Raw genomic sequence first — 15,266 nt, 5'->3', positions numbered from 1 at the left:
TTTGACATTTTATGTTGTCCTTTCTTCTTTCTCTTTCGTTTTTTTTTCCTCTTCCCCTTTTATGTCTTTTACCGCGTAATGTTTTTCAAATTTTAGAATGCCCATGCAAGATTATTTAAAAATCTGTGCATCTATCTTTGAATGCAAGGATCCGTCTTTCAAGAGTCTATTCCAGGATTTACTAATTTATCAATTTTATGAGTTCAAAGATTTAAGATACGTAAATCCAAAAATCCGTATAATGTTAGTGCCTCGTAAATTGCAGTAGCCTTTTACAAACTATTGTTTATTGATTTGAGACTACCTCGAAACATTTCTGCGCATGGTCGGACATGAATTCCGGATGTCTGGTGCGCATGCGCGAGAGTATAACTTCGGGTTAAAGATTCGTGTTGCTGGTGAGCGCGTCGTTTGAAAATAGGAGAGAAAAGGGAACGAAATATAATATTAAGAAAATAGGCGTCTCCATTTTATTTATTATTTCCCTATATTACTGCCAACCGATTATAGATTATAATTAGACCACGGATGTGTTTGTTCAGACGTCGATGGATAGCCGCAGGCATAAGTATATGCTCGTAAACGGAAAATATTGATAGCGCGCAGGGGAGAAAAAAAAGTGTCATCTGGCACAGCGGCTTTTGTCGAAAGCTCGAGCTTGCCGCGATCGAGTTAACCCGCGATCTAATTACAATTTCTTCTAAAGCTTTAGTTTCACCAAACTTTAGGCACGCGATACGCATAGGAATTAATAGATTGTGTTACAATAATTACTATAATCACTGTAGTAACATCCTTCTTGTGTAGTTCGAAAAATGTCGTGTAATAGACAACTTTAAGACGTTATAAACGAGACGTATTTTTCAGAAAGTCGCACAGGATATTTTATCGACATATTTTAAACGTTTTTTTTTTTGGGGAAAAAAAATCTTAAAGATGTCTACAAAAGGACGTCTTACAGACACCTTTTTAGATGCTTGCATTATTTGAATAATGTTAGGAAATTTATATCTCAAGATACATGGTTGATTTAATCCTGATTTAACAAACAGGCGCTTAACGACTATCGTGAATAAGATATATTAATCAAGAACTTATGAATAACAATAGGTTCAAGGAATTATGAAGAAATGATTGTGAATCTCTAAAATATATGTAGATGAACTGTGCACGTGTGTGGATCGATGGATCTGTGAATCTGTAGATCCATGGATCTATTTATCTTTCAATCTACGATGCTATACACATTTCGTAAAAGCGAGGGTCTATATGATGCTAAATGTGATCGGTGAATCTATGGATTAACAGATTTACGGATTTTAAGATCTATATATATTTTTTTTTTGTATAACCGATACTTATCTACTGCAATACATATTATTCGCACAGTATAATTAACCTAATGAAAACTACATAAAATACTTGTACATAAAATTTGATACATCGTTTTCCTCAGGTTGAAGTCCCATTAGGAGATACTCGTATCGATGATCCGACGTTCGTTTCTCAATACGAAATTACCATCATTTAGAATGTATTTTCCTTCAAAATGTATTTTCTTTTGTTCAAACGTAATGTTTGCATCAATGCAGAAAAAAGAACAGTTCGGCCAATTTCTCCTCTCTTCAACCACAGAACTTAACAACTTGTGTAGGATACAGGTTTACGTGAACTAATATTAAATATTATATGATACAATATATATATATATATGTATATAAATAATACGCATTCCACTGTCGAAATGTCGCGCCGCATAGTTTTGACAAAATCAATAAAAATCTTTGCGTGCAATGTAACGCTTTACGTTGATCGCGACTAAACGCCTATTTGTGATATATCGACAGTTCGGTTTAAGATCAATGATGCCTTTGACTTAAGTACATCCAGAAATCAATCATTATTGGAATTAAGTACCTATGGAGGGCTACCACGATCAGTATTACTATTAATGCATCAACAATTTTAATGCTTTAGCTATCGATATATTATATATTATTAATATAACATATTTATATTATTAGTATACGATCAATGTACATTTTTCGTACTATCACTATTAAAAATGTAGTAATTACTGATCGCGAGTGCTCTTTGAAAATTGTTCTTTAAGTATAGACTTTTAAATTCCCTTCCAGTAATTTTATTAGCAGTTTTCGCGAAATCTTATTCAGTAAGTACCTAAACGCGCATGAGAGTTCCTTTTGTATTATTACAATGTATCTTGTCAGTGCCGACCTGATAGTGTTGCAATGCCTCTTCTACATGCTTAACAACTAAAATATTTCTCAAATCGCAAATTAAATATTAATTCGCAAAATCAATAGATCCTTGGACTTACAGATTATTGTATTTGCAAATTTTCGTATTCGTAAATTTTTTTTTTTTTTAATTTGAATTCTTAGGTCCACGCACAGATCTTTAAATCTGTAGATTCTTGTTGATTCTTGCTGTTGATTTATAGATTCCTGAGTATATAGATTTTTGCCCTCATATATCCTCAGATAAGAAGATTCTTGGGCCCATAGAGTCTTAGATGTACAGATCGTTGATATCACATAAATCTTTGAATTCATAAATTCTTTAAGTTTATATATCATGATCTGCATTTCTATATTTCATGCATCTTACCGTTTTATTTTTATTTTCATATATCTTTATATCACGCACGCACACAAACTCGGATCTACAAAGTCTTGGAACTTTCACGCCGCAATATCCGTTTTAAACGCACATGTTTATAATCGCATCTAAATTTTATAATTCGTAATTGAATTCAATAGATTCACAAATTTGCAGTCAATATAGAATTAAAATGTTTTCTAAAGATTGAGACAATTTTCTCTAATTCAAAATTTCATATCCCGTAGATCTTTGTTTGCAATTTTTTTTCTATCAAAATCTCTTTCGAGATTGTTGGACTCGTAGGTTCAATAAATTAATAACACACAATTAACAACTGCAACGTTTAACATCGACATGTCAAACATGTGAGTAAATTCTTAAGTGCAGAGTTTATTAATTAAAATCACTGTCACATCTAATTCTCTTTGTTTTTACCACATACCACTCGTAAATTAAAATAAGTTCTTTTGATGATCCAAGACTTCAAAAAAACTTGGGAATCCAAATCCGTAAATCCGAGCATTTATGAGCTCAAAAATCAGTAGATTCAACAATCTGCGAATCCGAGTGTCTCTGCATGCAAGAATCCATAGATTCTAGTATTTTTACCGCATGAAAAATGCATTATATAGAATCATAGATCATCATACACATTCAACATATTATTGGGTGGCAATGACTATCGATTGCCTCTTTAATATCCGTATCTTTGCTTATATTCTTTCGCCATGCTCCATAGCAGATTTCAATATAATAACACTTAATTTTAACTCTCAATTGAAAATATCCAGAACAAAGGAATACAAGTAACAATTATCAATATACAAGACAAACATAACTATACGAATAACAATATCAATACGAATAGCATTCGATAGTTTTTGTAGCCATATAAATAGAATTGCGAGCTGTGTTGTTATGTGACATGCGTCACATTGCAAACGTAACACATCGAGACGATTTTACTAACGCGTTGTTTACCAAAATCGAAAACCTGATGATTTAAATGTTAATACGTGAAGATGAGATATTTCAAAAACAAAAATCTTTAACAAATTTTTGTTTTATTTTTATAAAGATTTTCACTACATCTCATAAATACCAAGAGTTTTGGAAAAATTTTGGACTTAGCAATCCCGTACATAACGTTTAACTTTACTCAACATTTCGATAGATGACAGTTTTGCGTTGCTTGCGGTTAATTTTTTTTTTTTTAACACTATTAACATCACTCAAAGTTTCCAATAACGTTACAAGCAACGTTTACCATTGTTATTTGATAGCGATTAGTCCAACTGAGCTTAACGCGTACTTGTATCCCTTTGTGCCTGCTGTCTTTTATTAAAATTCACCGAGTACCACTTCTCTTACCAATGCCCAAAAATTTCAACGTACCGACATGCCAAGATATAACGCGCGATGGGCAAAAATACACTAATGTAATATATATCTACATGGCTGAACTAAGATTATCGATCATCCGCGATACCATGACAACTTATCGGCCAGAGCTCGTCTCTGTGAAAAGAAACGCGACGAAAAGCTCAAGAGAATCTAACTGAAACGGTCGGTGGGCTCTTAACTAAAGGAGAATCTCTCTCTCTCTCTCTTTCTCTCTCTTTCTCTTTCTCTCTCTCTTTCTCTCTCTCGCGCGCGCGCGCGCGCGAATTAAGTTTTGCGAACGATCGACTAGCCGTCGATGGTCGAGATCACTCCCCGTAACACAACCCTGGCAGAAATAAGAGAAGATACCGCCCGGCTTTTGTGCGGGATTGTTCATTTCACCTTTCTTCATTCCCATTTAGTTTTGTGCATCTCGATTGTAGTTGATTGCTCCGTTGAGCTCATTTTCTCGTTTGTTTTGCCCTTTTGTTCATTTTCTCTCTTCTCTTTCTCTCTATCTCCCTTTCTCTCCATCCCCTTTCTCTCTCCTTTCCCCGTCTTCCTTCTTTCTGTTTCTTCCTCTTGGCGATTGACATGATCGATGGATAACGCTGTTACAATCGTTGTAAGTACGACGAAGACGATGAGCTGATGAAATGATGACAGTGAGAAGAAGTAAGGCTAATCCGGAGCGGTATCGTCGGGCAGAGAGAAAACCGGATGGTACAGGGTGTGATCGCGGTCGGCCAACGAGGCAGGTTAAAAAAAGAAATGTCTTCTTTCTGTTCTATTCTCTTGCGGCTTCCTACTTGGACGCGGTTAGTAGCGATTATGATCTGGCGAATGATCGAAATGGCCGGGCTTAGTCTACCATTAGTTCGAAGTGCACCGAGCCACGTCTTTCAAATCTATCATGAAAGATGTTGTGCGCCCATGCCTTGCACTCGATATTGATGAGCACGCCGTCTGTAACAAACACCGATAAATGTTAATTATTTCGTTGGTATATGTTGATCTTAACGATCTGTCGGATCCGTAGACTTGATTGGATTGACTTTGGATCGATAACTCTTTGAAATCGTTGAATTTAAAAATTTATCTAACTTTTAGACATTTAGATTAATTCCTAGATCTTTAGATGTCTAAAAATAAAAATAGATGTCTAGTGAGAAGTTGTCTCCCAATTCAATTTCGAACATATTGTTAACATTGAAGACAAAATTAAATGTATACGTACACTTGGGCTTTTCGAAGAACACAGCTACAAGAGGGCTCAAATATCCTTGAGTGTTCTTGAATGGGAAATAGAAGCCAGGAAAACCACGACGTGGTATGTACTGAATCGCACCCATGTTCTCCACATCGGCAGGGTTTTCACCAGCGCAAGACACCCAGACAGTGTCCAGTCTATTGTGTCTTTCTTCTTGCATGATATGCTCCTTGAGATCCGCTGGCATGTTGGCCGGCAAATTTTTGGTATCATTATAAAATTTCGGTTCCCATCCAAAAATCTGAAACAATTAAGTTTAAGGTATAATTTTATTTAATCGACATCTTTACTAGGGATAATGTGTGTGTGTGTGTGTACAGTCGTTTTGGTCGCTTTTTAAATTCGAGAAATACTAAATCTGTCTTTAAGAAACAGTAAAAGATAATCTTTGAAATTCTTAAAAATTTGTTGTGATTTTTAGTCTGGATATCTAGAAAAATCCAAGAACAAAAAAATTTTCAAATTAAATAATTTAAATACTTTCTTAATCAGTTATTTTGCTTACTGGATCATAAAAGAGAAAATGCTTGGAAAAAAATTAAAAACTAGAAATTTATTATTCGATTTTCTTTTTCATCTTGTATAAACGCAGTTTCGATTTAAAGGGGTGCATAAAATTTTCATGAAAGTTTAGTAGATCACATAAAAATTATATACAAACCTTATTCAGTTTTAAGAAGATACAAGGCGCGGATCTGCTGAAGCCGTATTTGTTATCTTTTGTGCATTGTCCCCAAGTGGCCATGTTTACATCGCAGACTTTGCCTGGTGGTGCTGGCTTACCGTAATCACATATCACTCTCTCGTAGCTGTTCGTACCACCCGGCGGCCTTTGATATTCTGCATAGAAATTACATCTTGAAAACTGAATATTAATTCCGTGCCGGTTAGTTAACAAATTTAATTCAACATGAACAATGTTTCTTCAAAATAAATAGAGTAATTAATTTAGTTTCATTATTCGCTTTCACATTAAAAAGTGTGCTTCATTCAAGTGTCTGTGTCTTACCTTCCAAGAATCTGTCCAACTCCCTGGTCCAGTGTAGATAATTACCCTCGTCGCTAGCCTTGTACCAAATCAAAGTACTTTCGACGTTGCGTTCGGGAGGCATAGGCCTAAAACCGAGACCCGGATTGCTGCCGATCAGCGAATTATCCAGCTGCCACTTCGGCGCGTTCGGATCCAACGTCTGATAGAACACAGCGAGCATCGCACCGAAGAAGCCGGACAGGACGGCATAGAAAATTACGTAGAACAGCAAAATTTTAGCTGAAAATATATTTGCGTATATAAGACAAAATATCATTGAATTTTAATGCGAGAAAAGAAATTATTTCTTAAACTTCGATATGGAAAGAACGAATACATTCTTTTAGTCTAAAATATAATTTTAATGATTGCTTATTAATGCTACTTTATATCAATCTATTTACTTATTTACTAATTACTTATTTATTTTATTAACAAATAAAATGTATTCAAAAATAAAAAACAAAAACATTCACATTTTGTGATATTATATTTTTACTGAATAAAAGCTACTTATTTGTAGAATTATATAAGTACATACAATTTAATTTTGATGATCAAAATAATATATATTTATATATATGCAAGGATTATTTATTAATTTATTCCACAATAAATTATTCATTAGAAAATTAACGATACGTAACTTTAACAATATATAATTTATTCTAAACACGACAAGTATATCACAAATATATCACAATGCGTTAAATGGTACGTATTATTTATCTATGGTACAAAGTGCTATTTTTCTAAGAGTAGTACAACTCCTATAATATTAAAGAGTAATGTAACTACTTCTATTGAAAGCTAGAACAACAATTTTACATACACTTTCCGTTTAAGAATATTTTTATTTCTGTTTATACATTATAAATACTTGTGTAAGTAACATTTGCGCTTTAAATTCAATTAAACGTTGCAATATGTTGCATCAAGCCAATAGACGCTCGCATTACCGATTATTTCTTGTGCATCATATGAAAAAAGTATCTCAAGGCTAATTCTATGAAATCGATCGAAATTGCTCGAAACACGAAAGTTACTTTATTACATAATCGCAAGTCAAACTTACCACTAGCTCTTTTGAAACACGCGATCTATTATAAGTTATTTTATCGACCAAGTTCTTTCTCGTTATCGTATCAATTATTTCAACTTGTGTCAAAACAATTTTCCGTACTTCTTCAAATAACGCGAGCAAAAAGTTCCAGAACATCTTTTTCATTTTAAATCTTAAAATATTTGTTAAAAATGCGATTGTAATATTACTGCTTAACGAATTTTTAATTTACAATTTACATAGCTAATATTTCATCGATACGATCAATGAAAAATCAAAATAGACACATTGTCTGATTTAGGATTAAAATATCGAAACTAATATAAAATATTTACGAGCGTAATCTCTATTGTTGCTATCGTTTGCTGGTCGAAGGCTGGAGCATCGTGACAATTATGATCCGGCGTCTAATTGGCCTGAATTGGTATTGGGTAAGCGATGCTATGTGTTTGTTATACAAATCATTGACGAACATATTCTTACGCACGCAAAGCGACATTACTTCCAAGAGAATGCGTTCTCCAAACAGATATCAATTGCATCTTTACAATTATTATAAATTTACTTTTTTTTAGAAATAAAAAATTAATGTTTTAATATATTTATTTATATGATTTATAAATCCTTAAGACTTTAAAAAGAATGGACGTAGATTTTTATTTAATTGACATAGCCAGGTCTCCTTATTTCGTCTATTTTCTATAAATAAAACTTTATAAAACGCGACGATACTGTTTGTTCATAAAAGAATTAAGTACAAATAACAGAGACATTATTAGAAAAAAACAGATCTTCTTTATGGATGAAAACTTTCCGTTTAATTCTGTCACTAGTTGTCTCTTTGTGAACGATAACATGATGCATTCGCTTAATCGTATAAAGCCTGCGTTCGATCATAATCGCATCATAATCGCATAATCGTTAGACGCTAATGTGTTCATACCGTAATTAAATGTCACGGATAATTACAAATCAAAATAATCACAAACGTATGTTCGCAGACGTTTGTGACGTTCCACTTCTCTCGTTTAATTATATCAACTAAAAATAATTATACTGATAAATAAATATTTTCAGATAAAAAATATAATAACTGAGAGACGCGATTCCAGAAGTACAGTTAGAAGTTACAGTTACATTTATTTCTCGTAAAAAATTTTGTGAGTTATTCTTTGTAATGTAATTACTCCTTTAAAAAGATATATATATTTAGTAATAATCTAATATTATGTAAGAAATATAATACTATAGATACGTATAATATATAATATTTAATTTTTAGTAACTAATTATAGCAGATTTTATTACATAAATGGAAAATTTTAGTATTTTAAGATAAATTGAATATTGCTGTCGAGTCTCCCAGAAAGCAATTTGTCTAATTTTTTTTATTGTCTAATTTTAACATCAAGACTCTAAAAATAATATAGTAATTAACTCTTTATCAATGGCTCGCTCTTAATGTCAAAATGGCTGCACGAAGTCGCTACGGTAACGTAACATTTCTATGACTTTTCTCGACGAGATATCGATCGACACGGTGCAGAATGCAACGACACTGAATGCCGACAATTTCTTTCGTCAAATAGGCCATTAGTATTCTGACGCGATAATATAATGGGCATAACTGCTAATTATCTCTTCGCTAATTTTTTATATATCACAAACCTCATACTACTTTGTAAAAAGCTTTATTCAGCTTTGTTCATTTGCCGAAAGATCTGCAGGATCGAACTTGAAATGTAGGACATTTAGCTGGAAAAATCGGCTGCGTTAGTAGCGCGCAGACGCTGACACTATCCAGTATAGAAATCAGACCATACCATTTCTGTGAGATGGTAACGGAGACGGCTCGTATTGATTTTGGCGGAAGTCGATCGACCTCAACGGTAGAGCGAAGGGGCATAGATAAAAAGTGATAAAACAGGCACGGAAAAGAGAGAGAAAGATAAAGATAAAAGTGATAAAAGTGAAGAGAAGAGGAGAAGACGATGTGATAAACGTACGGGCTAGAGTTATGTGGAAAAAAAAATTATAGAAAGAATTTAAAATTTTATTATACATAAAATATGAATGAAATATCGTAATAAATGAAAGGAATCGAAGAATTTAAAAGAGCAAATCCACAATCGCGATGTGCGTTTTTAACCGTACAGTAAAATATCGCGGTAAAGTTATTTAAAAAGCTACCCTATTGAAAACTTATGACATCTCTCACTCGTGCATTTCCTCCTGCTGCTATCTCAAGCGGTAGAATGTAAAAATAGAACGACGGAAGTCTGTGCAGCGAGGTCGCACCCCTCCGATATACGGATGTAGGTAACCGCAAACTTTGATTCTCTGTTGGAACTAAAGTAGCAAATAATGGCAGTGATAAGTCGTGCAAAGAAGAGGTTTTACATACAGACTTTTATATTGTAATGTATAAGTAAATATATTACAATTATCTCTCTCAATAATTAAAAACAAAATGAAAATTGCAATTGAAATAATATATAGAGAAAGTTCTATCGATCCTAACGTACATATAGTGTGCTCACTCAAATAATAAATTATTTTACATTATTCATACGCGCGTTTATAGGTTTATAATAATTTTTTACAGTTAAAATTCAGCTTTGTGTTTCAGTTAAAAAGACAAATTATTTTATAGAAAAATGAGAGAAACAAGATATTTTGTTAGCGATATAAAATTTTTTAAAAGATGGTTATATAAGGAGTCAATTAAAAGTTAAACAATTATTGCGTATAAATTTCTCATTAATGAAAAGATGTAAAAACCAACGCTTAATGCCAGTTTATCAAAACAGGATATGCGCAACAGTATAAGTATAGACCAAGAAATATCCATACTAAGCCAGCACTCTGCTTACGTTCAACGCACTTTGTTAACGCACGTGGAAATCGCCACCTTACGTTTATTACAAGATATTTTCAATTTTAACTGCCTATATGAACGAATGAAAACATCTCAGACAGTATTGGGACCATCGTCAGACCGATTAATATATTGGCACAATGACCAGCCTAAAGATAGTTTCAATATAAGCTAAAATGTACTTGCCTACATAAGTTATTCGAAAGGAAAATACCAAGATATCAAGAGATTCATGTGCTCGATCACTATTCTGTCTTCGTCTCGCGTTGGGGTAGCTTTAGTTTAGTTGCGTAAGCATCTAACATTTGTAATACATCTAACACTTAGAAAATTTCCAATACAAATCCAATTTGATGCAATTAATTGTGATTAATTTAAAAAAATATATTTTGTGTTCTCTCTATAGTTCCCTCAAACTTAATTCCTCCGAAATCCTTTAATTTTCAAGATCAAGTACTACATATTAGTTTCTAGTAGATCACAATTTAATTTGAATAAATGCGTAATCATCGTTTACATGTGATTAAAAGATTAGATATCAATTTTTTCTCTTGTTACCCTGGAAGGTGCGTATTATTTATTTTTGCACTTTTTCTGATTCAATATATACTTCACGATCGGTAAGTAGTGAAGTGCACATGCATGCGAAACCTTACGCCGCGTACAACACTTCCGATGGAGGAAACTATATGTCTTACGTAACTTGTAGCTGGCCGTTGGATAAATTTTGCCTCTATAAATAGTCATTTTGTGCACTAGCATGATGTTATGACTAATACCATTTAAAGTTGCAAATTAACTAGCGTCTTTTTTTACAAACTCACAAGCACGGAGATTAAGTTATGTAACAGCATAATTCCAAATATGTAAATTTGTATACGTAAACTGAATTACTGCAATATTCTTAAAAGATAAATCACTGACAATCGTTCTCAGAAAAAGCAAAACTTTCAAACAACTCGCGAAGAATAAAAATCTCATGTCAATTTTCACCGATCGTGAATAAAAATAACACTGATTACGGTAAACCTCGTTGGTTGAAAATTGCTACTTATAGAATATTTTCTAAACTTATTAAACCATTTATTCTAAACTTTTAGTAAATTTAAAAAATTTTTTAACATTATTACAAGATAGATTTAATATCTAAAATTAAATTTATCAATTTGAGTGCCAATTTAGGCCGAGAAAAAATTTCAATTTAAATTATAATAACTAAATGTGCTTGATAATCACAAATTCAAAATTTTTAATTGTTCTGTATATTATTGTTTATGCCTATAAGAATAAATTATTACAATAAACGTTGAGAATGTCGCGACAAAATTTTCCGATCTAGGAAATGTCACAATGGTATAACTATATCTTTTATGTATTATTACGTAATGAGCCTTCGTCATATATAACCTTCGACCACCCGTATCTTTTGAAACCTTTATCTTATCTTTCGAAGGGAATGTTAGTTAAAAATACCATTCCACTAATTTTTCAAATAAAAATGAAATATAATACGGTAAAAAGATACACTGTAGGTATATTTAATGATTATTGATTTAACAAAAGTGCTACTCCCGTAAATACACGTTTCTCCAATCTCTAATATATCACGGATAATTTGTTTAACTCCTGAATTTTTACAAAATTATACAAGCGACATAACTTACTTCGTATTTTACATAACTTCAATAACAATCTAACTATTGCAATGGAGATCAGTTTCGTCGGCAAAGTTATGTAAGTATTAAATCATTGATATACCAATTTATTCAAGTAATTCCAGCTCCTCATATTCTTCTTCTTGTTAACGCACATCTCCGAATAGCTTCGCCTTCATTGTGTCGTTGTAGCGTTGAATAAATATCGGAGTGACAGATTTAACTGACAGTAAATATTTTTATAGACCGTTATATTCAGATTGGCCGTGTCGTATATTTTAATCGATAAATGTTACAGTGGATAATGTAAGTAGCTGTACATTGCTCCAAAAAAAATATCCTATAAAAGACAATTTCAAACCATCTCTGCAGAAAGTCTCGAAGAGTCTTTATGACGTTTTTTTTTTTCTTAGATACACATGTTAATCTCCCTCCAATTTTGCACGCTTGCTCGTTAATCTTGACATAGGTCAAACGAAATGTGATGAAAGTAATCCGGATCGGACCAAAAAAAACGGAAAATTACGTAACAGTATTAACGAATATTAATAATGTAATTTATTTAACAATTCCCCACAAATGTCTGGTTTTAACACTGCAAATAAATTATTTCGAATGTCTTGTAAAACATATTCAATATATTTCTAGAAGAGTCCAAAAATGTAGTGCTAGGCTAAAGCGTGTTGAAGTAATTTTAGTAATTTTGCTTGTACATACATTCTACATAATTGGGTCAGTACTAACTACCAGGATGCCTATGACTTTCTCGCTTAACTTGACGCGCAAAGTAAACGAAATGATATGACATAAATATAAATACGATGTAAGTATGGAAATATAAAGTTGAATAGAGTAACGGTTTTTTTTTTATATATAGACGATATGCTATCCAACCTACGTTCACACTCGGATTGGTCGAACCACCGGTTAGGCTACTTTTAATATCTAAAGGTATTCCTCTACGATCGAGCCGTTAGAGACGCTACAACGACGTAACCAAAGTGCAAAGGATTAACTCTGCAAAGGATTAACGCCTAACACGATTGTCAAATAACGTACTACTACATCTATATCTACACTTGCGTCAAACTATACAAAAATTACACACTACGTGACTTGAACCAAGGCAACACCAGGACATCTTAATTCTTCTAATTAATCAAACTTAATATCGGATAATATCGGAGGAGTCAGCGGTTTATCTCCCGGAAAATAATCTTGCGCACAGAGGGGCGGGTCGAGAGACGCAAGGACTCAACGGGAGAAGCTGATGTTCGCGAGTGTCGCTATACTAAAAATATATACTCTGTCGCTGAAAAAAGGAACTCACCCCAACTGGCGCCGGTGCGCCCCAGGAACTGTCCCGTCTCGGAGTTCCAGACGAAGACGCGGAAGCCCTCCCATTTCCCGAGCTTCGGCGGCGGCATATAATACTGCTCGACTTTCTTGCCCTCCATCTCGTTCTAACGACGACTCTCGACGACTCTCGACGATGACTCTCGACGACGATGACGGCGACGACGACGACGGGGACGAGAAGAACCGTGCGCGCGAAGAAGAAAAAGGGTGGAACTCCGGGGGCGACGACAGAAGAACGGAAGAAGGCGCGAAGTGAGTGAAGAAAACGCGCTGTGCCGCACCGTGCCGCGCGTGCTGATCCTTCCCCGAGGGCTGAGGAGCTTCCTTCCTCCGGCGGAACGTCGGCCGCCGATCGAACAGCTCCGCGGGCGAGGGCGCAAAGGAAGGAACGGTCGATTCGTGCCCCCGTCTGGAGGAGCCGCTGCTGTCGGGCGCTCTCGTCCGGCGAAGGGTTGAATATTGAGCGATCGAGGCTGGCCCGACCCCCGCGAGAGAGGTCTTCGGTACCTCTATCCTTCCACCTCCCCGTCGCCTTTCTCACCCCCCCTCGCCCCCCACGGCGCACCCTCCGCGGCGGGCAACGCGCCGGCGTGACCACGCAGACGCGTCAATACGTGATTTCCTTACCACCCCTCCGGCGCTACGCGATCACCCTCGGTACCCATCCTCCTTCCACCCTCCCTTTCTTTCTCACCCCTTCGCGAGTTCGCGGGGACCGATTCGCGAGACCTAGGTGGCTCCACCGGCAACGGCGGGCGATGTACCGACTCAACGTCGATCTCGCAACCCTCAACCCTCCGCGGATTTCGAGCCACCCCTCTCTCCTCCCCCCCACCACCGCCCGCCGTCTCGTTTTAGGTGCTTTCGATCGACCCCCGTCCTCCGTCCCGCGAGAACGCCGACCGCTCGGGAACGGAGCTTATGCGACGCGATGCGCAGCCGAGCCGACTCGCGTATGCGTATTAAGTCTCTAGCTCTCTCTCTCCTGCGAGGAGACGGATAGGCCATAGGGAAGGGAGGGTGATGTACGTTAAGGAAAGAGAGGAGGGGATGATATCGAGACCGTGTGAGAGCGAGAGGCGAGAGGGGTTGAAGGGGAGGAAAGCAGATAGTGGGTCACGTGGAGTGTTCGAGACTGCCGCGATAGCCCGAGAGGGAATAACGGCTGGCGGCTGGCGGCTGGCGGCTGGCGGCTGGCGGCTGGCGGCTGGCGGCACGGTCTTTTCCGCGGGCCTCAAATTGCAGCGAGCACCGAAAACGCCGTCGCGATTATCCCCCCGTACACGTATAACGATATCCTCTGACAGCATATACGATGACGCGGTACTTAATAAGCAATTTTTCGCACGCCCATCGCGATAAGTATCGCGGTATTATTTTTCCAACTGGCATAAGTATTTCCATTTGAGTCATTGTTAATTACTAATATAAATGTATAATGTAATAAATATAATAAATTGATAATTTAATTACTAATGCAATTATCCACCTATCAATTTTATTGATATTAATCCTTTATTTATGTAATTGTTCAGATCTTCTAATATTTATCTTTCCGTTTCAAATTTAAAGCTATCAATTAATAATAATACAGTTGCTAATTATGACAATCAATTATAATCGAGTAATTATTAACTAATGTACTGCGATCGATTAAAAAAGAGGTCAATAATTTACTATTTTCCATAGATTTTCTATGGATATTCTATAATCTAATTGTTAAATCTAATAAATTTCCAAATAATAGTGTTTATATTTTTTTAAAGATATATTGCAATGCAAACTTTTTAAATCCGAAGAAAAGATTAAAAAGTTTCAATTATTAAAAAGCTCGCATTTTACTGAAGTGCTTGAACGTGTGGCGTGATCGTTGAGATTATAATTTGGCAACAACATAATCCAGATTCAGTCAGGTTTATCAAGAGCAGATTTTGCAAGCTACTCTTATAAGTTTCGTGATTGAACAAGCTCACGCATCAGTCACGCGCAACACTCCCACATGT

General features: G+C 35.4%; 1 protein-coding gene across 1 annotated transcript; it reads right to left on the bottom strand.

Moving 5' to 3' along the window:
- Positions 1-456: 456 nt before the first annotated feature.
- LOC112456026 (sodium/potassium-transporting ATPase subunit beta-2-like) lies at positions 457-13,799 on the bottom strand. The gene is made up of 5 exons (XM_025018299.1): positions 13,235-13,799; positions 6,288-6,548; positions 5,940-6,118; positions 5,246-5,519; positions 457-4,974 (listed from the first exon to the last, which is right to left on the bottom strand). The coding sequence occupies exons 1-5, from the start codon at positions 13,359-13,361 to the stop codon at positions 4,871-4,873; spliced, it is 945 nt and encodes a 314-aa protein (XP_024874067.1). The 5' UTR covers positions 13,362-13,799; the 3' UTR covers positions 457-4,870.
- Positions 13,800-15,266: the final 1,467 nt, after the last annotated feature.

This window comes from Temnothorax curvispinosus, unplaced genomic scaffold (genome assembly GCF_003070985.1).
Source record: "Temnothorax curvispinosus isolate PA1 unplaced genomic scaffold, ASM307098v1 QBEX01006590.1, whole genome shotgun sequence".
Lineage (NCBI taxonomy): Eukaryota > Metazoa > Arthropoda > Insecta > Hymenoptera > Formicidae > Temnothorax > Temnothorax curvispinosus.
Note: the sequence above shows the minus strand (reverse complement) of the source record. Positions and strands in the feature narration are given on the sequence as shown.

Excerpts from the sequence above, each read along its gene's own strand:
- LOC112456026 (XM_025018299.1), bottom strand. The coding sequence starts at position 13,361 with ATGGAGGGCAAGAAAGTCGAGCAGTATTATATGCCGCCGCCGAAGCTC. Across the intron at positions 6,119-6,287 it reads GTTGGACAGATTCTTGGAAG|AATATCAAAGGCCGCCGGGT; the intron begins GTAAGACACAGA and ends ATTTCTATGCAG. Across the intron at positions 5,520-5,939 it reads TCTTCTTAAAACTGAATAAG|ATTTTTGGATGGGAACCGAA; the intron begins GTTTGTATATAA and ends TAATTGTTTCAG.